At 41.5% G+C, this 25,086-nt stretch overlaps 1 protein-coding gene across 1 annotated transcript; it reads left to right on the top strand.

The window, feature by feature from the left end:
- The first annotated feature begins 225 nt into the window (after positions 1-225).
- Positions 226-24,468, top strand: cdc20 (cell division cycle 20 homolog). The gene is made up of 10 exons (XM_078560857.1): positions 226-450; positions 12,061-12,227; positions 14,698-14,794; positions 18,486-18,614; positions 18,816-19,012; positions 20,384-20,478; positions 20,603-20,834; positions 21,578-21,703; positions 23,264-23,381; positions 23,945-24,468. The coding sequence occupies exons 1-10, from the start codon at positions 231-233 to the stop codon at positions 24,112-24,114; spliced, it is 1,551 nt and encodes a 516-aa protein (XP_078416983.1). The 5' UTR covers positions 226-230; the 3' UTR covers positions 24,115-24,468.
- The last annotated feature ends 618 nt before the right edge of the window (positions 24,469-25,086 follow it).

The following is a 25,086-nucleotide window of genomic DNA, read 5'->3' on the forward strand; positions in this document are numbered from 1 at the left end:
ATAAAACACTGGCTAATCAAATATGCTAAACTTAGAATTCCAGTTTCACTACCAGATGTCATCTGCTAATGTGCTTGAAGACTGAATAAGCTAGCCCTAATCCATTTACTTATTGAAACAACGGTACTTCAACCATATTGAATGGTGTGTATATAACTAGGTCAGCTTGTTCATGTTCCCCTCTTGACTTTGTGCTTTTAATGTCCCCTCTCTATACAGAATTGTTCAGAATGTCTCAGTTTGTTTTTGAGAGTGACATCAACAACCTCCTGAAATTGGATGCTCCCATAACAAATGGACCACTAGCCAGGTGGCAGCGGAAAGCAAAGGAGAACAATAGTGTTTCTGGGTCAATGTCTACTTCAGCTAATACCAGTGGTCTATCACCAATGAAAACTACAAATCGGTCACTGAATGTATCCAAGGTGGTGACACCCAGCAAGACACCAGGTAACTGGAGGAGCTTTTAAACTTTGTTTGCCATATTGCTCTAGTTTTTGATGTTTGGCTTACTGAATTTTGTTTTTCAATGATGGTATTTTGGAGAGCATTTTTTACCCCAAATTTCAGGGGTAAGGATGTAGAGAACTAGAACAATACAGAAATGGTTTGTCCTGAGTCAGGGCTTGTATTGACAGCTGCCCCATTCTTGCAAATTAGAGTTATAATGTTTATGTAACCTTTGACTTAGCCACATTTGGTTCCATACAATGTTCCTTCAAATTTTTTGGTGGCCTACATGTTACCTGTGTAGTATGTTCTGAATTGTATGGGGACTTGCAACCACAGACCTTGAAGAGAACATTGCTTTTGTGTGTTTTTTTTTGTTCTGGATCCACCTAGCTAGGATATGGTGACAAAATTTTAGGAGGGGGAAATAAATTGAAATAAACTTGGCGGCAACGTTTCTTCAAGAAGAAAAAAATAAAGTTGATATTGCCTATGTTGTATAACATGAATGAAAATCTGAGACTGGCTGGTTAAAAATTGATCTCTGAATAGGTGTGCTTTCAGAATGGTATGTTTATTGCACTGGATTATCAATCTACAGCAAGTACTTGAGGCTTGAACAAGGGAGCTAGGAAGTTCTCCATTAGTGAGCAGCAGATCCTGGGATGTTGGAAGTACTTGTCTGTAGTGCCGGCAAAGGGTTATCACTTTCTGCATATCTGGACAACTGGTTTGACTAATCTAAGGTATTAGTCCAAAAGGAGATATTTACTGGATCAGATGTCACTGGATTTATTTAGTATTCAAACAATCTGGAAGGAGGAGAAATGCTATGCTATATCTAGTAAGTTTTTTAACATGAGAAACATGCAACTTTTTAAGAAGATTATAAGAAATAGGAGTAGGCTATTTGGCCCATCAGGCCTGCTCTGCCATTCAATAAGATTATGGCTAATCTAATTGTGACCTCACCTCCACTTTCCTAGCTGCCTCCCTTGCAGATCAAACATCTGTCTAAATCAAAGATAAAAGCAAAATACTGCAGATGTTGGAAATCTGAAACAAAAACTGAAAATGCTGGAAAAACTCAGCAATTCTGACAGCATCTGTGGAGAGAGAAAGTTGACATTTCGAGTCCACATGACTCCAGAGCTTCTGTCTAACTCAGCCTTGTATATATTCAGTGACCCAGCTTCCACTGCTGTCTGAAAGATTTCCAAAGACTATTGACTCAGAAGAAATTCCCCTTCTCCATATTAAATGGGCGACCCCTTATTTTGAAATTGTGCCCCCAGTTCTAGGTACCCAGTGCCAGTGAAAGAATGGTGATATAGTTCCAAGTTGGAATGGTGTGTGACTTGGAGGGGAATTTGCATGGTGGTGTTCCTGTGCATCTGTTGAGGTAGTAGAGGTCACAGTTTGGAGGATGCTGTTGAAGGAGCCTTAGCAAGTTACTGTAGTACATCTTGTGGATGGTGTACACTGGCATTCGGTGGTGGAGGGAGTGCGTATTTAAGGTGATGGATGGGGTGCCAATCAAAGTGGGCTGCTTTGTCCTGGGTAGTGTTGATCATCTTGAGTTTTGCTGGAGCTGCACTCATCCATGCAAATGGAGAGCATTCCATCACACTCCTGACTTAAACAATGTGGGTGGTGGACAGGCTTTTTGGAGGCAGAAGGTGTTACTCAACGCAGGATTCCCAGCCTCTGACGTGCTCTTGTAGCTCCTGTGGAGTGAATCAAATTGGCAAAAGACTGGAATCTGTGATGCTGGTGACCTCAGGAGGTGGTGAAATCCACTCAGCATTTCTAGCCAAAAATGGTTGCATATGCTTTAGCCTTGTCTTTTGCACTGACGCACTGGGCTCCCCATTGAGGGTGGGGTGTATTTGTAGAGCCTCCAGTTAGTTTAATTGCCCACCACCATTCACAGCTGGATGTGGCAGGATTGTAGAGCTTGAATCTGACCTGTTAGTTGGGGGATTGCTTAGCTGTCTATTGCATGCCAAACAGTGGAACAGTGCACAAGTAGCCCTGTGTTGTAGCTTCACTAGGTTGATACTTCATTTTTAGGTGTGCCTAGTGCTGCTCCTGGCATGACCACCTGCACCCTTAATTGAACTGGAGTTGATCCCCTGGCTTGATGGTAATGGAAAGGTGGGGATATGCTGGGCCAAGAGGTTACAGATTGTTAGCATACAGTTCAGCTGTTGCTGCCCACAGACCTTATGGTTGCCCAGTTTTGAGTTGCTAGGTCTGTTCTAAATCTATCCATTTAGCATAGTGGTAAGTGCCACACAACATTGATGGTATCCTCAATGTGAAGGCAGGACTTCATCTCCACAATGGCTGTGTGGTGGTCATCTTACCAATACTGTCATGGATAGATGCATCTGTGACATGTAGATTGGTGAGGACAAGGTCAAGTAGGTTTTTCCCTCTTGTCAGCTCCCTCACCACCTGCAGACCCAGTCTAGCAGCTATGTCCTGTAGATCTTGGCTAGCTTAGTCAGTAATGGTGATATTGAGCCATTCTTGGTAATGGGCAGTGAACATTCTGTGCCCTTGCCACCCTCTGCTTCCTCCAAGTGGTGTTCAACATGGACTACTGATTCATAGCTATGGGGGGGCTGGTACATGGCAGTCAGCAGGAGGTATCCTTGCCCATGTTTGACCTGATGCCATGAATCATCCGGAGTTGGTGTTGAGGATTCCCATGGGAGCTGCTTCCTGTCAGTATGCCACTATACTGCCACCTCAAACAGTGGGACAGGACATACCCTGGAATGGTGGTGTCTCCGACAGCATAAGGTACTATTCAGTGGCTGTCCTAAGGGACAGCTCTCCAGATTTTGACTGACATACACACGCACACGTGCACACTAGTAAGGAGGACTTTGCAGGGTTGACAGGGCTGGGTATGTTGTCGTTTCAGTGCCTAGGTCGATGCCAGATTGTCCGTCTGGTTTCATTATTTCTTGACTTTTCTGTAGTGGTTTATTACAATTGAGTGGCCTGCTGGGAGTTAATTTGCTGTAGGTCTGGTATCCCATGTAGACCAGACCAGGAAAGGATGGCAGACTTCCTTCCCTAAAGGACATTAGTGAACCAGATAGGTCTTTATGACAGTCAATGGTCATCATTACTGATTAATTCCTGATCTATTAATTGAATTTAAATTAAACCAGCTGCTATGGCAGGATTTGAACTTGTCCCCCAGAGCATTAGCCTGGGCCTCTGGATTACTAGTCCAATGACACTACTGAAATGCTGCCCCCTCCCCCAATAGCCACAGATCCTGTTTCTTTCTATAGGAGCACAAATGGACCCCCAGTTAATGCCCACCACCATTAATGTTTACTTTGAAAATCATTTGCAGCACAAATGAGATTAAGCTAGTTTGTGGCCAGGTCATTTGAGCTTTGAGAATTGTTTAATTGCTTCTAAAATGTCAGGTACAGAGTGTAGTGGACTAGAAGTGTGGACTAATTTGGAGATATCAGATCCTGTAATGGCAGTTGGGAATTTAAATTCAGTAAATTTCTTTGGCTATACCTTGTTTCGAGAATGATGTCTACTCAAGGTTGAGTTTCTGACACAGGTTGTCATGTGACTGAACATGACTGGCAGACTTTTGGGCAGATGGGACAGGACACCCACTAGGCAGTGCGATCTAGAGTGCAGGACTTACTTCCTTCTCTACCTCATTAAGAGATTTGGACTCGAAGCATGATGGCATTTTGATGGACAAGTTGCTATTTTGAAAGATTGCTAGCAAGATCCTTCCAGTCATTAGTGTTCATTCTGCTGCCCTTCAATGAGAGCTTCAGTGTCCTTGAAGTGTTTTGTTTGTCCTACCTGGAATGCTAGCCATTTGAGAGTTGAGCAAACAAGTCCTGGCAAGGGAGATGCTTTTTGGGCATCTGGACACAGTCCAGTACATCAAAGTTGATTTTGTAGGAGTTTTGCCTGAATGCTTGTGGAGCCGGCTTCAAGGGCATTAGTTTGGTCTTCTCTATGAATCCAGAGGATGCGGTAGAAGCATTGCTGATGGACTTTCTCTAATGCTCTTGTGTATCACTGATTGAGTCCAGGTCTCACTGCAGTGCAGGAGTGTGGTGGTGACAACTGCTCTGTACGTGAGGATTTTTGTTGACTTGTGAAGGTTTTTATTGTCACTCACTGGCAGAGTTTGTAGAAGGCTAAGCTGACGCAGCTGATCTGGTGTTGAATCTCTTTCACTGGTGATCTTTTTTGAGATGGCTGCCAAGGTATGGGAAGTACTCAACATTTCGAGTTGCTACATGGTAGGTGGAGCATTTGGCTGACCAGGTGTGGGTTCTGAGTTTTTTGTTTTGGCAACATTCCAGGACAGCCTGAGTCTCTTGTATGCAGAGACCATTGAAGAGATCAGGAGTGGGTATGTCTATGGTGGTTAGTTTAGTTTTGGCACTGAGGCAACTGGGATTGAGTTTTCCATCTAGTGGTATATAATAATCACACCACCAGAGGGCGTTGAGGCGAATAGCTACTATCAGGTAGATTGTAAATAGTATGAGGGCTATCATACAGCCTTGTTTGACACCAGTGTGGATTTTGAAGGTGCCTGTTTCAGATCTCCCATTCGACAGTTGTAACAGTATCATGTAGTAGGCGCAGGGTTGAGATGAAATTTCTTGGACATCCAAATCTTTGGAGCACAAAACACAGAGCCAAATTCTTTGGTAAGGTTGAATGCAATGACGAGTTCCTGGTATTGCTCTCTACATTTTCCTTGGATATGTGACAAGACAGACATGTCATAGGTTCCTTTGGAAGGTCTAAAGCCACACTGGGAGGATTTCCTCAGCCACAGGAAGTAGATATCTCAGGAGAATGTGTCAATTTTCCCTGCTTTGGACAAGAGGGAAGTACCTCTAGTTTCAGCAATATGATTTCTCTCCCTTTTTAAAAAATAATTACAATTGTCACGTACCTGGTTGGGGAGGGGGTGGATGGCATGGTAGGGAGTTCTTTTACTCCCAAATCTGTAGGATGTATTCATGAAATCTGAGGAAAAACCCACCTGCTTTGAAGACCTCGACTGGAACATCATCAGGGCCAGAGACTTTTTTTTTCATTAATTGTTTGTTGCAGCTCTCCCATTGCTAGTGGTTCACTCATGGATTCTACCACAGAGGGATAGTCTGAAGAGTATCACCTGCCACCTGTGAATTTGTAGTTGATTTGTTGAAAATGTTCTTTACAGTGCTAACTGATGACATTGTCATCAATGATGGTAATATCATCCTGAGAGTTAAGGGGCTTTTGTTCATTTAACCTTGGTCTATAGATGGCCCTGATGGGTTCAAAAAAGCTTTGCATGTCAGAATGGTCAACATATTGTTGAACCTCTTGAGCTTTCTCTTCCCACCACGTGCCCTCCTCTTTGGAATTTGTCTCTGGATGCCAGCCTTGAGCTGTTGAAATGCTGCCTTCTTGATTTGGACCTTAGGTCGTTCTTAGGTGGGTTAGAGAGAGGGGGAGGCAAGAGGAACCCCACTTGGGCTTCTCAGATGCTTGTCCTTCTGCTGAGAAAACGTGCTTAAAACATATAAAGGGCTGGCTTTTCATGTGATCTTTCTTCAACTGCTGAGGGATCCAAATAAAGTCATTGTCTGTGCATTCCAAGGGTAACTTGATAAGTTCATTTTTGGAAAGCTATCTTAGCCAGGTTCCCATTGTCCAAGTGATTAGACTCAATGGTCCACCTCCAACACTTGATTATTTTGGGTGATTGCCTTTATGCCTTGTTAATGGGATAGGAGATATAGGTCCTTCATATTCCCCAGGAGTCATTGCCTTTAGGTTTTGCAAACATCGTCTCTATTCAGATTGGTTTCTGTGATTCTAGTTGAAATGTGGAATGTATAGTTATGCACATTGGGGTAGCATCTTTGGCTGTGATCTCAAGTCACCTTAGTCTCTGTTTTTAAAAGTTTAATTTAGGTTTCCAGCTGGTGAATTAAAAATCATTATTTGACATAGTCTTCATGACTCTCAACCTTTTCTCCAACAGATGCTATGTATGACCAAGTCAGTGTGTGTGTGAGCTTCATCTACATACTGAAGCTCTATGACTGAGATCAGAGTGGTTTTGGTTTTTTGGTTTGGAGGCAGTTACTGCCTGTTCTATAGATTATCTCCATGCCAGTGCGTAATTTGCTGGATATGAGGTGCAGTGTTGCAATGACGAAGATGAGTTGGTGTAATGATGCAGCCTGTTTGATCCCAGTTTTCGCTGATAAGGGTTGTGGTTTTTTTTTGTTGGTAAGGATCACAGCTTGTGTGAGTAGGCAGAGGATGGTGACAAATTTGAGGAGGATACTCCATAAGTCTTTGTGGTTCTGGGTCAATCTTTTGAGGTTGAAAAAGGCCATGTATAGTGGCGGTGTTCCTTGTGCTTTTCTTGAATTATCTCTTCAGTGAAGATCATGTCTGTAAGTGCCTCAATAGTTGAAAACCATGCTGACTTTGGAAGGATTCCTCTGATGGGGTGGTAGTTGAGGAGGATCCTTGCAATGATCTTATCTGTAGATGCTGCAATCTGATTTGTCTTCCTTCTTGAATATGGTCACAACTCTTTTTTTTAATCCGTTCACGGGATATGGGCTTTGCTGGCTGGGCCAGCATTTATTGCCCACCCCTAGTTGCCCTTGAGAAGGTGGTGGAGAGCTGCTGCCTTGAACTGCTTCAGGTACATCCACAGTGCTGTTAGGAAGGGAGTTCCAGGATTTTGACTCAGTGACATTGAAGGGATGGTGAATGACTTGGAGGCGAACTTCCAGGTGGTGTTCCTATCTATCTGGTGCCCTTGTCCTTCCAGATGGTAGTGGTCAGGGGTTTGGAAGATGCTGTCGATGGAGCCTTGGTGAATTCCTGCAGTGCATCCTGTAAATGGTACACACTGCTGCTACTGTGCATCAGTGGTGGAGGGAGTGAATCTTTGGATGTGGTGCCAGTCAAGCGGGCTACTTTGTTCTGGATGGTGTCCAGCTTCTTCAGTGTTGTAGGAGCTGCACTCATCCAGGCAAGTATGGAGTATTCCATCACACTCCTGACTTGAGCCTTGTAATTAGTGGACAGGCTTTGGGGAGTCAGGAGGTGAGTGAGTTGCTGCATAATTCCTAGCCTCTGACCTGCTCTTGTAGCCACAGTATTTATATGGCTAATCCAGTTCAGTTTCTGGTCAATGGTAACCCCCCCCCCCCCCCCCCCCAGGATGTTGATAGTGGGAGATTCAGTGATGGTTATGCCATTTAACATCCAGGGGCGATGGTTGGATTCTCTTGTTGGAGATGGCCTGACACTTGCGTGGCATGAATGTTACTTTCCACTTCTCGGCCCAAGCATGGATATTGTCCAGGTCTTGTTGCATTTGGACATGGACTGCTTCAGTATCTGAGGGGTCACGAATAGTGCTGAACATTGTGCAATCATCAGTGATCTGACCTTATGATGGATGGGAGGTCATTGATAAAGCAGCTGAAGATGTTGGGCCTAGGGCACTACCCTGAGAAACTCCTGCAGTGATGTCCTGGAACTGAGATGATTGACCTCCAACAACCATCTTCCTTTGGGCTAGGTATGACTCCAACCAGCAGAGTTTTCGTCCTGATTCCCATTGACTCCAGCTTTGCTAGGGTTCCTTGATGACACTCGGTCAAATGCTGCCTTGATGGCAAGGGCAGTCACAGTCACTCTCACCTCACCTCAGGAGGTCAGCTCTTCTGTCCATGTTTGTAATGTGGTCAGGAGCTGAGTGGCCCTGGCAGAGCCCAAACCTGGCATCAGTGAGCAGATTATTGCTAAGCAAGTGCTGCTTAATAGTGCTGTTGATGATCCCTTCCATTACTTTACTGATCGAGAATAGACTGGGGTGGTAATTAGCCAGGTTGGATTTGTCCTGCTTTTGTGTAAAGGACAAACCTATGCAATTTTTCCACATAGCCAGGTAGATGCCAGTGTTGTAGCTGTATGGGAACAGCTTGGCTAGGGGCACAGCAGGTTCTGGAGCACAAGTCTTTAGTACTGTTGCTGGAATATTGTCAGGGCCCAAAGTCTTTGCAGTATCCAGTGTCAGCTGTTTCTAGATATCATGTGGAGTGATTTGAATTGGCTGAAGACTGGCATCTGTGATGCTGGGGACCCCTGGAGGAGGCCGAGATGGATCATGCACTCGGCACTTCTGGCTGAAGATTGTAGCAAATGCTTCAGCCTTATCATTCGTACTGATGTGCTGGGCTCCTCCATCATTGAGGTTGGGGATATTTGTGGAGCCTCCTCCAGTGAGTTGTTTAATTTCCATCACCATTCATGATTGGATGTGGCAGGACCGCAGAGCTTAGATCTGATCTATTGGTTATGGGATTTCTTAGCCCTGTCACTTGCTGCTTATGCTGTTTGGCACGCAAGTAGTCCTGATTTTGCTTCACCAGGTTGACACCTCATTTTTAGGTATATCTGGTGCTGCTCCTGGCATGCCCTCCTGCACTCTTCATTGAATCAGGATTGATCCCCTGGCTTGATAGTAATGGTAGAGTGGGGATATGCCGGACCATGAGGTTACAGATTGTGGTCGAGTACAATTCTGCTGCTGATGGCCCACAGTGCCTCATGGATGCCCAGTCTTGAGTTGCTAGATGTTCTCAATCTATCCCATTTAACATGGTGGTAGTGCCACACAACATGGAGGGTATCCTCAATGTGAAGGCGGGACTTCGTCTCCATAACAACCGTGCGGTGGTCACTTCTACCGATACTGTCATGGACAGATGCATCTGCTGCAGGTAGGTTGGTGAGGATGTGGTCAAGTATGTTTTTCTCTCTGGCTCCCTCACCATCTGCCACAGACCCAGTCTAGCAATTATGTCATTTAGGGCTCGGTCAGTGTGGTCAGTAGTGGTGCTACCGAGCCACACTCGGTGATGAACATTGAAGACCCCCACCCAGAGTACATTCTGTGCCCTTGTCACCCCCAGTGCTTCCTCCAAGTGGTGTTCAACATGGAGGAGCACTGATTCATCAGCTGAGGGAGGGCAGTACATGGTAATCAGCATCCTTGTCCATGTTTGACCTGATGTCATGGGGCCTGAAGTCTATGTTGAAGACTCCCAGGGCAACTCCCTTCCGACTGTATACCACTGTGCCACCACCTCTGCTGGTGGGACAGGACATACCCAGGGATGGTGACAGTGGTGTCTGGGACATTATCTGTAAGTTATGATTCCTTGAGGATGACTGTAGGCTGTTGCTTGACTAGTCTGAGGCAGCTCTCCCAATTTTGGCATTAACTCCCAGATGTTAGTAAGGAGAACTTTGCAGGGTTGACGAGGCTGAGATTGCTGTTGTCGTTTCCGGTGCCTCAGTCAGTGCTGGATGGTCCATCCGGTTTCATTCCTTTTTTTGTGACTTTGTAGCGGTTTTGATCCAACTAAGTTGCTTGCTAGGCTATTTAAGAGTTAGCCACATTGCTGTGGGCCAGGTAAGGACAGCAGATTTCCTTCCCTAAAGGACATTGGTGAAACAGATGTGATTTTACAACAATTGACACTGGTTTTGTGGTCATCATTAGACTTTAATTCTAGATTTTTATTGAATCTATATTCAGTTGAATCACGGCAGATAGTGGGATTCAAACCCAGGTCCCCAGAGCATTACCCTGGGTCTCTGGATTACTAGTCCAGTGACAATGCCACAACACCATTGCCTCCCCTGAGATATCCCCAGAATGTGCTCCTCCAGATGGGGGATATGAGGTTGTGCAGCCATGCCAGAGTATCTCTGCTGTATTTCAGAATATCAAGAGCAGTCTTGTTGTAGAAATTGCTAACTAGCTACAGTGCCATGCTCTAATTTTAATAAACTCCTTGCTTGCACTTGTACAATACAGATGAAGTACTTCATCTGTATATTTCCTTTAATATAGTAACAGTAAATCATTCAATTGTCAAATGTTGTACATTTTTTTCCTTCGTACCCTTTCACGAGCAAGCTCCTGAAAAAAAGTTAAAGAACACATGCATACACCTTATGAGTAATGAGATCACTTAACCAATGATGTTAACCAATATTGCTCATTTTGTATTTACTAATTAGACATGCCATTAGCCAGGTTTCGCTAATATCTAATGTGTTGATAACACTACATCTGGAGAAATGAGAAAGCAAACTACAGTTCTTGTGTCAATGAAGATGAGCAGCATTTGCTCCTGTAAAGTTCCAAGCTGACCACGCTTATTTCTTTGTGAAGGTTGGGGAGAAGGTTGGGGAAGAATGGTGATCTTTCAGGGCCAAAGCTAATTATAGTTGTTATAAAGGAATTAAAGTATAAACCTAGGTATTAGGAGCAGGAGTAGGCCCTTCGTGCCCGCTCCACCATTCAATAAATTCATGGCTGATCTGATTTGTCCTGTCTGCACCCCATAACCCTTGACCCCCTTGTCAATCAAAAGTCTTGCCTAACTCAGCCTTGAATGTATTCAGTGACCCAGCCTTCTCTGCTCTCTGGGGAAGAGAATCCCACAGACTAGGGACTCTTTTTTTTAAAAAAAAATAATTCTCCTCGCCTCCATCTTTAGACTGTGTCCCCTAGTTAGTCTTCCCCCATAGAGGGAAACATCCTCAGTATTCACCCTGTCAAGTTCCCTCAGGATCTTTGTGAGGCAATCTTATTGAAACATACATTCTTCTAAATTCCTTTTCTAAATGCTTTTATTCTTCTAAATTCCAAACTGCTCAAGATAATCCAGGAATCAGCTGCCTGAACCTTCTCTGGGCTGCTAATACAATGGTGTACTTAAGCAAGGGGACCAAAACTCTGCACAGTACTATGGATATGATTTCACTAAGGCTCTGTACAGGTGTACCTTTTTTATATTCCAATCCTCTTGCAATAAAGACCAACACTGCATTTATCTTCCTAATCACTTGCTGTACCTGCATGCTTCGCCTTTTGTCATTCATGTACCAGGAAACCCAGATCCCTCTGTACCACAGTTCTGCAATGTGTCTGTTTAAATAGTACACTGTTTTCCTATTCTTCCTGCCAAAGTGAACAAGTTCACATTTTCCCATGTTATACTCCATCTGCCAAATTTTTGCCACTCACCTTGCCTATCTAAATCCCTTTGACTCTTTAACCCTGATGACAACTTACTTTCTTACCTATCTTTGTCATCAGTAAATTTAACTACCATACATTATCTCTTCATCTAAGTAATTAATATAGATTGTAAATAGTTGAGGTCCAGCACTGATCCCTATGGCACTCTAGTGGTTACAGCTTGTTAACTTGAAACTGACCCACTTATCCTTACTCTCTGCTTCCTGTTAACTGACCAATCCTCTATCAATGCTAATAATGCTTTCAGGACAATATGGAGGTTGGCAGTGAGTGTAGAAAACCATAACTTTCTTGGTGGTTTTCTAAAAGGGAGTGGTTCCCCCCCTCCTCCTTTCTCTGGAATAAATTGAATAATTGGTGATTTTGTGGAAGTTGAAATGAACTGAAAGAATGAAAGCTGCAATCATATCACGTTGCTTAATCAAGTTTTTCTGCCTGCTTTACAGGGAAAACAAAAACTCCTAAATCTTCTAAATGTTCCCGAGTGCAAGGGACACCATCAAAAGCAGGTGGTGATCGTTACATTCCAGTCCGTAATGCAGCACAAATGGAGGTGGCACATTTCTTAATCTCTAAAGAAAATGAACAAGAAAATGAATCTCCAACAAAGAAAGTGAGTATAAAAGATACAAGTATCAGTAACTGAAATTGGATTGAAATACACAGTAAATTGAACATCAAACTATTGTGATGCTTCATTTCTAAAGTTCCGAGGGCGATCGCAAAACTTATTCCTGAATGCTAGAGAATTGTATAGTTTCTTGCTCTTGTTTGTGCATTGATTGCTATTTGGTGGGAGCTTGGAAGCGGATTTTTTTGCTAGGACTCTCTCTGGTATGAGGAATAAATTCTATATCCTACTGTGTTCACTTTTAAAGCATTTCAAAGGCTGAGATTACAAGGCATATCTTTTTTCTGGATCTGTTGTGTTGACAAATGCAGAAAAAGATTGAAATATTGTTATTAAAGTTTTTAAAGCATAATAGCTCTTTCAAAGACCAGGCATGATTATCCATCTGGCCAATGGTGAAAAATTTGAGATCCCTAAGATAAAAGCAAAATACTGCAGATGCTGGCAATCTGAAACAAAAATTGCTGGAAAAACTCAGGTCTGACAGCATCTATGGAGAGAAAGACAGTTAACGTTTCGAGTCCCTGTGACTCCTCTTCAGAAGTAAGGAGATGTAAAAATGTGGTGAAATATATACTGTTTAAGGGGGGCGGGGACAGGTGAGGCTGGATAGAAGGCCAGTGATAGGTGGAGGCAAAGGAGAGATTGACAAAGATGTCATAAACAAAAGGTCGAAGGAGTGTTGACCATCTAAAGGAGACATTAAGAGTAGAAGGCAGGATGAGCAAGTGACAGATGGCCTGGGTGGGGGAGGGATTGGTGTTGGAGAAAAGATCAAAATAGGCTAGAAGGTGGGGATAAAACAATGAATGGAAATACATTTTTAAAAATAATAGAAATAGGTGGGAAAAAATATATATAACATTAAGAAATATTTGTAAAAAGGGGTGAGGATGGAGGAGAGTGTTCGTGGTCTGAAGTTATTGAATTCAATGTTAAATCCAGAAGGCTGTAGAGTGCCTAATCGGAAGATGCGGTGCTGTTCCTCCAGTTTGCTTTGAGCTTCACTGGAACACTGCAGCAGGCTGAGGACAGACGTGTGGGCATGAGCGCAGGGTGGTGTGTTGAAATGGCAAGTGACAGGAAGGTCTGTGGCCTGCTTGCGGACAGACGAAAGGTGTTCTGCACACGGTGACTGCTTTGCAGAACACCTTTGGTCTGTCCGCAAGCATGCCCCAGACCTTCCTGTCACTTGCCATTTCAAAACACCACCCTGTGCTCATGCCCACACGTCTGTCCATCCTTGGCCTGCTGCAATGTTCCAGTGAAACTCAAAGCAAACTGGAAGAACAGCACCTCATCTTCCAGTTAGGCACTCTACAGCCTTCTGGACTTAACATTGAGTTCAACAACTTCAGGCCATGAACAGTCTCCTCCATCCTCGCCCCTTTTTGATCCCCTTTTTTCAAATATTTCTTAATTTTTATATATTTTTTCCCACCTATTTCTATGTTTAAAATTTATTTCCATTCATTGTTTTATCCCCACCTTCTAGCCTATTTCGATCTTTTCTCCCACACTGTTCTCCCTCCCCCACCCCCACTAGGGCCATCTGTCACTTGCTCATTCTGCTTTCTACTCTTACTAGCTAAAGGAGGTGCTAATGGTGACATTATCACCACCAACAACACCCCTTCGAACTTTTATTTATGGCACCTTTTGCAATCTCTCCTTTGCCTCCACCTATCACTGGGCTTCGATCCAGCTTCACCTGTCCCATCCCCCTTAAACAGTATATATTTCACCACATTTTTACTACTCTAGTTCTGAAGAGTCATATGGACTTGAAAGGTTAACTCTGTCTTTCTCTTCACAGATGCTGTCAGACCTGCTGAGTTTTTACAGCAATTTTTGTTTTTGTTATTGAGCTCCCTATTGTACCAAGGCAAATTACTAAGCCTAATCAAACATTACCTCCAGTGCATGCACAAGTATTTGAAGAAAACTGATGCATTCTTTGTGCAATTACTACTACATTCCAATTCATAGAGGAATGTACACTTCCCTAAAATCAGTGTGCTATCATACAATGTGAATGCCTAAAACACTGGCTTCATAAAATGTATGCATCAATCTAGAGTGGCTGCATATAGTTATAATCTTGAACCTAACAAGTATGCTAAATGCTGAATAAAGTACAAGAGCTAACAGTTGCTTGCATAATAGGTAAAACAACCTGTTTAAACTAATGGATTCACTCACAATTAACACCCAATGTTAGTTATTCCATTAGCTTGGAAGTTGAATGCAGGATATCTAATAACTTCACTTAGGAGTTTAAGAAAGGGCTGGTCAGATTGAAGCACTTGGGAAAAGAACTAAAGATTTAATAAGAAATAGTGGGATGCTGATACAACTGCAAGAGATGAATGAACTTGAGTTAACAAATGAGTGCAACAAACTAAAGTGTATATAGTTTCTTGCGATATATTACTGTATCTTTCCTGTTCAGGAGCAACAGAAGGCCTGGTCCTTAAACTTGAATGGCTATGATGTTAATCAGGCAAAAGTTCTACGTATGAGTGGGAAACCCCTTTCTGCACCAGAAGGTATTTTAATTTACATGTTCTAATACTGAATATTTAGTAAGGGGTCACGATTATTTGCTCTTTATTATAGCTATTTCTTGCTAATGCATCCAAGAGGCTCGTCGAATCAATGTTAAATAAAAATGCTGGGGGGTGGGAGGGTGGTAGTGGGGATAAAAGAGGGTTAAATTATGTCATCTGAAAAGCCAACTGAAATATTTCAGATTATGAAATGTAACCATTGAGAATGCCATAAGTTAAGGTACTTGATATGCAAGCCAGTGAAGTAACGTCTGACTCCTCTTCTAGAAGGAAACTCTTTTGCTCCCTTCCTGCAAATTATTCTGTACTCCTATACAATCACTTTCTGGCTAGGTGCTGAAATTCAAGTTGAATACTTTCCAAAGTGCTTCCTTGTCAGCCAACTTCTAGGAACTTCAAGAACTTTCAGGGGTTGCAGTTTACTTCTGCTTTGCCTGCAGCCAGTTAAGAATGACAAGACAGCTGTTTCTACTATAATAAAAACAAAAGCTGGACATCCTCAGATCTGGCAGCACCTGTGGAGAGAGAATGAGTTAACATTTTAAGTCTGTGACCTTGATCAGAACTGGGAAGTTCTGGGAAGCTGCAGCTGTATAGAACCTTAGTTAGGCCACACTTGGAATATTGCATGCAATTCTGGTCACCACATTACCAGAAGGATATGGAAGCGTTGGAGAGGGTGCAGAGGAGGTTTACCAGGATGCTGCCTGGTCTGGAGGTTATTAGCTATGAGGAGGGGTTGGAGAAACTCGGATTGTTCTCACTAGAATGATGGAGATTGAGGAGCGACTTGATAGAAGTTTACAAAATTATGAGTGGCACGGACAGAGTAGATAGTCAGAAGCTTTTTCCCAGGGTGGAAGAGTCAATTACTAGGGGACATAGATTTAAGGTGAGAGGAGAAAACTACAAAGGTGATGTGCAGGGCAAGTTTTTTTACGCAGAGGGTAGTGAGTGTCTGGAATTCGCTGCCAGAGGAGGTGGTGGAAGCAGGTACGATAGTGGTGTTTAAGAGGCAGCTTGACAAATACATGAATAGGATGGGAATAGAGGGATACGGACCCCAGAAGTGCAAAATGTTTTAGTTGACGGGCAATATGATTGGTGCAGGCTTGGAGGGCCGTAGGACCTGTTCCTGTGCTGTACTTTTCTTTGCTCTTTGGACGTAATGGGTTTACAATGACAGGCAACTGGAAGCTCTGCCATGCTGCAAAATAAACCGATGTTATGCAAAGCGATCTTCCAGTCTCTGGTTGTCTCAGTGAAGAGCCCATTACAATGAAGAGCCCGCATTGTGAGCAGTTTACAGAACTGAAAAAGTACAAGTAAATTGCAATTTCACCTGAAGTGTTTGGGCCCTGGACAGAAGAGATAAAAGGACAGCTGTTGCTTCTCCTGTTTGCATGGAAAGTTACTGTAGGAATGGGAGAGGTTGTTTGTGGTGACTGAAGAGTAGACCAGGATGTTAGAGGAGAACAGTCCTTTTGGAATGCTGAAAGGGCATCACACAGGACATGGCAAAAGTAGCAGAGGAGTATCCATTGAATAGATTGGAAGTAGGTTGGAAGGTCAGGGCAAGAGAAGGAGTGAAAGCAGAAGCGTGTGACATAGAACATGGTAAAGGCATGGTGTGGAAAGTCTAGATTTCTCAAGTTGAGAAAGCAAAACATATATTTGTGCTAATATGGAAGCTTCTCCTGTGCTGTTAGGCTTATTGTGATTCTGGAAATGGAATACAATAGAAATTAACATCCTGAAATGACTCCTTCTGGAATGTGATTAAACTATCCAGAATTATATGTCCTAGTATAGCCAAAGAAAGCACTCATACAAGATTCAAAGCTCTGCTCTAATGGCAGATTCTGTTTCCCTTAGTAATTAGTACAGTATTTAGCAACAACCTGCTCCCCTTTCAGTTATCTGTTTCAGTAGGATTTGAAAATGAAGATGAGCTTTTTAAAAGTGATGGGGGGTGGGTGTGTGGATTTGAAGATGAGCTTTTTAAAAGTAGTCGTTGCTTAACTGTGAGCCAAAGTAGGTCAATGAGGAACAGGGGTGGAGGGTGAATGCTGTTGAGTTAAGACACCAGTTAGCAAAATTTTGGATAACAAATTTACGGAGGGTAGAAAATGGGAACCCATTAAGGAGTGTGTTGTAAAGTTTAGACTCAACTACTTAAGTTTATAAAGACATGTATGAGGGTCTTGGTGACAGATGACTGAGTCAAACATGTTATGGATGTGCAAATGAGCAGTCTTAGTGAAGGCATCAACATGTGGTCAAAAGCCCATTTGAGGATCAGGCACGATACCAAGGTTGTGAACGATCTACTTCAATCTCAAATATTTGCCAGGAAGGGGGATGTAGTTTTTGGCTAAGGAACAGAATTTGTGATGGAGACTGAAGATACTGGCTTGACCTTCCCAATGTTTAGTTGCAGGAAATTTCTGTTCCTCTAATGAATGTCAGACAAGCAGTCTAACAATTCAGATGGAATTGAGCTGCATGTCATAATCTGGAAACTGACAGTTCCAGATGTTATCAAGGGGTGAGGGTACACCAGACGCATGTGTGGAAGAAGCCATTGCAGGTGATACTCTGGATATAAGTAATAAGAATGGAATCTGGTAAGTGCAGTCCCACCCAACTGGACAATGGACAGTTGTTGGAGGATGATGTCAGCATGTCAAAGACATGTTCAAGGGAGGTTGGAGGTGGGGTGGCAATTTGCAAGGGTGATGGAGTCTTGAAGGCTTAAGCTTTTTTAACAAGATGCTTCTTGGACAAGGAGTGAATGGTATCTTATTTCTACTGTTTTATTTCTGTAACCATGTCTAGGTAAAGAGTTTCCCTGTGCCCATTCATGTACATGTTTTGACTGCCACTCTCTATACCTGAGCCTATAACTTGTATTTCCTGTTTTCTCTTTTCCTTAAAACTTGCCCCTTTGACAAGTGTTTGGACCCCAGTCATAACAACCTATCTAGTGGCTTGGTGTTGCATTTTTTTGATGAAGGTTAAAATCTTTTACTGTGTTAATAGTGCTATATAAATATTGTTAATAGTGCTACATAAATGCAAGTTACTGTTTGGCACTTTGGACAATGCAAATAGAATGCTGCAGATAATGAAGCTGTTCTTGTAGGGAGCTTTTCAACTTGTCCTTTGTGACTTTGAAAAAACAGCAGAACTTTGCAGTTAATAATGAACAATGCTCTTGCTGATTGAAGTTTTGATGCTGTTCTTTTGGTTTAAAAAAACAAAGCATGAGCCAGGGTGCATAAAATGGAGGAGGGGGGGCAGGTGGTGAGGTGATTGGCTGCCCATCCAAGAATGAATCTCTTGGGTTAGGCTCTATGTTATCGTGGGGTGATCAATGTTAAGTTTGGAGCTTAACTTGGCACGCAGCACATTTGTAGTTAACATAAATTGGGGTGGGTGGGAGAGGGTGCATGTTATTAGGGCTGAACTTGCCCAAGACTATCTGTAAAATAACAGTGCAGAGGATTGAATAATTTTAGCTTGTAATTGGATGTTTCTGCTAAAGTGCTGCTAGTTAGTTATTCCTTGAATCCTCCTGTTCTGTGGTTTTGTCAGCTGGAGTCCCATCCATTGGGTAGGGAAGCCCTCCGATCATGTCCTGTGGTTTTAGTCTCTGCTTGTTCTCTAGGTTACCAGAATAATCTGAAAGTTCTGTACAGTCAGTCAACAACACCAAGTTCCACCAAGAAATCTACGCGGTATATTCCCTCAATGCCAGAGAGAATCCTGGATGCTCCAGAGATCAGAAATGATTACTGTAAGTTGTGGGGTTAAACATTATTGAGGCATGCAGGGGGGAGGAGAAATTACTGGTATCCATAATCCTAATCTATACTTTGATTTGTGTAATGAGATTGGTAAATAATATACCATTCAGAACCATTTTTTGGGCTTTTACTACCTATTAACTTAATTTTCTCCTTTTTCCTTCTCATTTCTAATACATTCAACCTTTCAGATTTGAATTTGATTGACTGGAGTTCACTGAACTACCTGGCTGTGGGACTTGGGAATAATGTGTATCTCTGGCATGCTGAATCTGGCAACATCCTACTACTAGTACAATTGGAGGGTCAAGAAGACTACATTGCTTCTGTATCATGGATAAAAGAAGGGAACTATCTGGCAGTTGGAACAAGGAATGGAGAGGTTCAGGTAAGAGCAGAGTGCAAGAGTTGTGGTCTGATTCTGCTTTGGCTGTAGTAGACTAAGAAGCAGCTATTGTAATCTGTCTAAAAATGAATAAGAGCTGTCAGTTTACTGTTGTGATCTATCCTTGTATGCCATATGGCTGGCTGTGCCACAGTCTGCTTGGCTTCACATCCTAGCTAGGCAAATAACTAATTCTAACGCAGATCGCAAGTTTTGGCATCAATTATAATGAAGATCCAAGGTGGCTATGATCTTAAACTCTGCTTCACAGGTAATGCATTTAGTCAGTGGCCAACTTGAACAGCTGATAGTACTTATTGTGCTCCCTGTGGGGGAACTGTAAACCAAAACAACCAAGTTTGCTGATTGGCCTCCAAATGAAGAAATTACCATTGAGATTCCACTTTTTGTAGCTTTTACTTGAACACAAATCTGAACCGATGTAAATTAAGCATGAATTAAACAAGAAAATGATACTTCAATAGAAGGGTAAATTTCACTTTAAATGGTTGATACAACAAATATGTCTTACACAAACAGCTGTATAACTTGCTGCACAAATGTAGCATTTCATAGCTACACAGTTCCACAATATGCTATTCTTCATGCAGCTTTCACCTTTGAGTTACACTTTTCAGTAAGGCACACTTCTATAAACCCTTTCTGCCTCGGGTCATGACATTCCTGCAGGTGTAGCTTTCCAGAGTTCCTTTTCAACTGACCAACCAATAACACCCTGGTTCACAGTTTGGCCACTTCTGGGAAAACACCAAGTTGTCTCTGAGCTACTCTCACAGCTTTCCAGGTTTTAGACCTTTTAAGTAGCTTGCATAGCATCTCCAAGAGTTCCTGTCTCATTTTCTGCTGAGCAGAAAAACTAACCTCTTAAAGTGACTTGCTGTTTTGCATGAATTGTGTTCCTTTTTCTGTCTGTATCTGTGCATTGATCACTATCACCGCCAGCTCCTCTGTTTGTAGCTTTTCTTTGTCTGCCAGCCACACACCTTTTTTTTTAACTTCTTTCCCGTTGATGCTGTTTCCAGGTCAAGGGTTGCCAGGTCTCATGGATCAGTATTTCTTCAAGAAATTTGCAATTGATGCAAAAAGGTCATTTTCAAACATTCTTCAAAAGTAATTAGATTCCTCAGACCTATTAAAAAAATTAAATTTTCCTTGCTCTACTACTTCTGGATCACACATTACACAGTCTCATGAGACTTTATGCTGCATTGCTGTATGGCATTCGCGTTAGCAAAGCTATGGCTTGTGTAGAATAAAATGTTTCTTGTTCGCAGCTGTTCTTGTCTTGAATTTGGGTCTAATGTGTGCACAATTTCTGCGGTACAGATTTACTGTAAACATCTTTGATTTAAGGTTTGGGATGTTGAGCGCCAGAAACGCCTAAGGAATATGGTGAGTCACACTGTACGAGTAGGAGCACTCAGCTGGAGCAGTTATATTCTATCCAGGTAAAAAGTATTCTAGATATATATGCTGCAAAGCAGTTTATTTCTTGTGCATAATAGAATAAGCATTTAAAATTGAGTGAGATGCAAAATGTTTCTAAATTCTCTCTGCATCCCTCACCTTCAGTGGCTCCAGAACTGGTCAAATCCACCATCATGATGTTCGTGTGGCCCAACATCATGTATCTACTCTGACTGGACACACTCAGGAGGTCTGTGGCTTGAAGTGGTCACCTGATGGGAGGCATCTTGCTAGTGGTGGGAATGACAATATTCTGAATATCTGGCCTGGTGTCCCTGGGAATGATGCAGAGTGTTCACCATTGCACACATTCACACAGCACCAGGGTGCTGTTAAGGTAAAGGACTTTCATTAGCAAATGGACAAGAGCATAACTAAGTTTGAAGTTTGATCTATAGGATAATTTTTAAATGCATTTAGAAAATAAACATTTGCTTGTAGTGCATTAGTAGCAATGGGACTTCCAGTCGGTAACTCCAAACCACTAATACAACGGAACCAAATTTATAAACCTGGATACATAAACTATCTACTGAGGCACTCTTGATGGATTAATGCAGTATATGTAATATCTTGGCCTGAATTCTCAGTCTTTTCTCCTGGTCATTTCCCCCACCATATGTACACAGCAGTATAGTTTTTAGTTGTTGACTAATTTAGGATTTTTTATTCTTGTTTTTGCCAAAGCCAGCTTTAACCCTGAGCTAGAAAAGTAATTTTAATTATAAATTGCCATTATTTTTAAAAGTATAAGTATTGCTTGCTCTCTTTCATAGTCATCTTTAGTTTCACTAATTTTTATTTTTCATGTCCTTCCATTTTACAAAAATTTGAGGAGGCTATCAGACTCATCTGTGTTCATGCACGGTTAATGTGTCCACACTTGCGTTGCTAGTTATGCTAACTTCTGGGTCGAAGTAATATCTAGTTGATGTTCAGTAGGAAAACCCTTAAACTACTTTTCTCCCATAATTCCGATCTACTTGCAAAATAAGTTTTTGCTGTAGGCTGGCTTAGTCATTCATGCAGTCAATAAGTATTATGATTAAAGTTGATTTGTAGCGGATTTTTTTTTTCTAGGCAGTTGCCTGGTGCCCTTGGCAAGCAAGTATCCTTGCAAGTGGTGGTGGCACCAGTGATCGGTTCATTCGCCTTTGGAATGCCAATACTGGATCTTGTTTGAATTCTGTGGATACTCGGTCTCAGGTTAGTTCTACAACTCCAAGCTGAAGCCAGTGTTGCCATGTAGATGATTTTCCTATTGCATCAAAATCTGGTTCTTTCAGGTATTAAACTAGGCTGGCTTTTAATGTTCAAATGTGATTGGCTGATGCCCCATTTAATGGGGTGATGGCATTGACGCTTGGCAACTAATGTCTAAGAAAAAGCTTGTACAAATGCAAGAGAAAGTCAAATTGAGTGAACTGAGTAACAGGGATTAGAATGTGTAAACTTGTGAAAAACTTGCAAGGGATAGCAAAGCTAACGTTAAGTGTAAAGTGGTAAGGGTAAAGACACGTGAGATTATAATAATTAAAAATTAGAATTAGTTAAATAAGAATCAGTTATACAAACAATTAGTAAGAATTACATGTGTAATTTGCTCTCTATCAAAAAAAAATTTTGAAACCCCAGGTGATCTTCATCCTTCGTCTCTCCATTTCATGCCATTTGCTTGATATTGAGTTAAGCAGAGACCATGCAAGTGGTTGGGACTGTGCTTTTAATCTGCTTTAATATGGGAGGAACATTAAAGTACCAGCAATACAAGTGAACCAAAAAAAATACACCAAGGAGAGAAGTTTAGTGGACTTGATATGTTTTGTTTTAAATGGCAATTAAGATGATAATGGGACTTGACAAACTCTGAATATATTAAAGTGAGAAACTTCATACACATTTATAATTGTCCAAAGTGCTCTAGATTCAAGCACTCTGTCTTTGATTAGAAAATTGTAAATGCCTGTTTAGTAATATATCATTTAAGGGAAAGGGAGAAAATCTGGTAACTAAAGACCTGTTGGTTAACATTTGTGGGGAGGTTACTGGAATCTGCTAGTAGACAGCATGAGCACTTGTGCAAATACCTGCAAATTGACCTACTTGGAGTTGAGACCGATAGTTTTTTTTTAAATCTTGTTGACTTTGAGGCGATCACTAGCATTTTGCATAAGGGGATGTCTTAATGGATTTCCAGCAGAAGGTATTTGAAAAGTTCCACACAAGATTATTAGCATGAGTGCAGAATTTCAGCTAATCCTATGACAGGGTTGGGAGGTGGGAGATAGAGGTTTTGCTGTATGAGATGTGACAAGTGGTACTTTCCTGGAATTGGTACGGGGACCTCGAGCTTTCACCAAATATTCTTTGGCTGAAACAACTGAGTGGTGCAGATGACACTAAAGCAGCAGTTATATGGATGGGAGCAATAAGTTGCAACAGGTCATTGACAGATTAATTTATGGGCAAAACTATCTGATAAATTGAAGTTATCCCAATTGAATAGAGGGGCTGAGCTGTGGAAGAGTAAATGGTTTTTGGTGTTTACATAAACAAAGGATGTTGAAGCTTTCAGTGATTTTTAAGTGTCTAGTCAGATTGGATGAAGCTGGTATAGTGATTTGGGTTAACTCTTCCTGGTAAATACTCAAGTCCTGTTAAATGGGTTGAGCTGGGCACTTAGCAGTGTTTTCACATGTGATTTTTTTTTCTTTGACAGTTTCAAATTTAAATTTACCCCTCATTTGGTATTGTGTTCCATTATAGGTTTGTTCCATAGTCTGGTCAACAGAATACAAAGAAATGGTGTCTGGTCATGGATTTTCACAGAATCAATTGGTAATCTGGAAGTACCCAAACTTGACCAAAGTTGCTGAGCTCAAAGGTAAAATATTTCATCTCTCAATTGAAATGTCTTAAATGTTGTACAAGTTCTAGGTCAAATTAAATTTTTGTAATTTTAGGGCAACTTGTGCACCCTTTTGTTATTTCATCTATTGATGCACCTGTTGGAGCAGTTCTGAACTGTCAGCAGTTTTGTGGTAATGTGGTATTGACTATACTGTAGTTATAATGACTTGAATCATGAAAATTGTTTTATACAATTTGAAAAACTATAGCTTTAATTTTGTCCCAAGAATTCACCAAGTAAGCCTAACAATTATTTGCATTATCACTCTAGGGACTGAACATGCAAAATAACATCTAGTGATACTGTAACTAATGTCAGCAACTGAACAAGATGTTAATGTTTTGAATATAGGCCCTTTGCAATACTTTCAAAGCCATGTGATCCTATAAGCTAGACGTGTTAAGATTCAAGCACAAGTGAAGTTGAAATTTTGTTGTGTGGGTCTTGCTTTTAACTACAAGCAGCTCCTTGTATTTTCCAGTTGCCAGATTAAGACACATGTTATCTGATGTACATTTGTTCTATTTCTCATGCAGGTCATCAAGCTCGGGTATTGGACCTTGCACTGAGCCCAGATGGAACTACAGTATGTTCTGTGGGTGCAGATGAAACTATCCGTATTTGGAAGTGCTTTGCTGTGGACCCAGCAAAAAAGAAAAAGGTGGTAGTCAATCAATCCAGTGTGCTGCACCATGGCATTCGATGAAACACTTATGCAATTGCTGCTATGGTGGTATGTACAAAAAGGAAGTTTCACTCAAAGGAGCCAAAACTCATGTTTTAAGACACTGACTGGTATTTTGTAAAAGTGTTACCATTTCGGTTGGAAGGAAACTCATGTTTATCAATATTGCATTATCTCAATCCTCTGACCACTTGTCCCCAAATTCAGAGTTATTTGCATGTTGAACTGATTTTGTTTTACAAGAATATTAAAACTTTGGGTGGTATTTCTTGTACATAAGTTTTTAAGTTGTATATAAACAACTCTTAATATTTTAAAACTGTATAGATTTTAATTATTTTTAAATTTTTCAATAAACTTGGATGGTTTATTCAAGCTATATGCAGTCTATTTTATATTGCCGTCTAGATAATTTTCATACCACAGTTGATTTGTATTCTAGTGTCAAACCAAAGCAGTGAGGGATTACTCACTCTTGTTCACATGAGTCAGCTGAAACTGAGTCTGGATTTAAATCAATTTAGTGTCAGGGCAAAGCTCAGATCACTTAACAAAATCAAATGTGCATTCACCAAGTTACTATTAACTTGTGATATATGTTGCAGATGCATCATGTCTCTTTTTATAGGTGCTGATTGACTTATGAATTTCTAGTATTTTTCATTTCTAATTTCTAACGTTACTTGTTTTTCCTTTTGTTTCTAATGCATGTTAAAGATGTCTCCCAACTGAAAGAATACATTGCAAGGGGGGAAAGTGCAATAGTGGAAGTTTGAGGGCCACAAACTATCCTTTGTCAATCAAATCCTCTAATGACCATCTGAAATCTCAACAGGCCTCCAACAGTTTTGTGGATAGCTTTTAAAGACCATGGTTTAAGCTCTAGTTGCTTTCCTTAACAGAAATTTCTCAAGTGGAGGGTGGGGGGTGTGGAATTGAAGGATTTCCCCCTTGGTTGACATCAATTTCTAGTTCTGCTGTGAGCTCATCCTG

This window comes from Cetorhinus maximus, chromosome 17 (genome assembly GCF_964194155.1).
Source record: "Cetorhinus maximus chromosome 17, sCetMax3.hap1.1, whole genome shotgun sequence".
Classification (NCBI taxonomy): domain Eukaryota; kingdom Metazoa; phylum Chordata; class Chondrichthyes; order Lamniformes; family Cetorhinidae; genus Cetorhinus; species Cetorhinus maximus.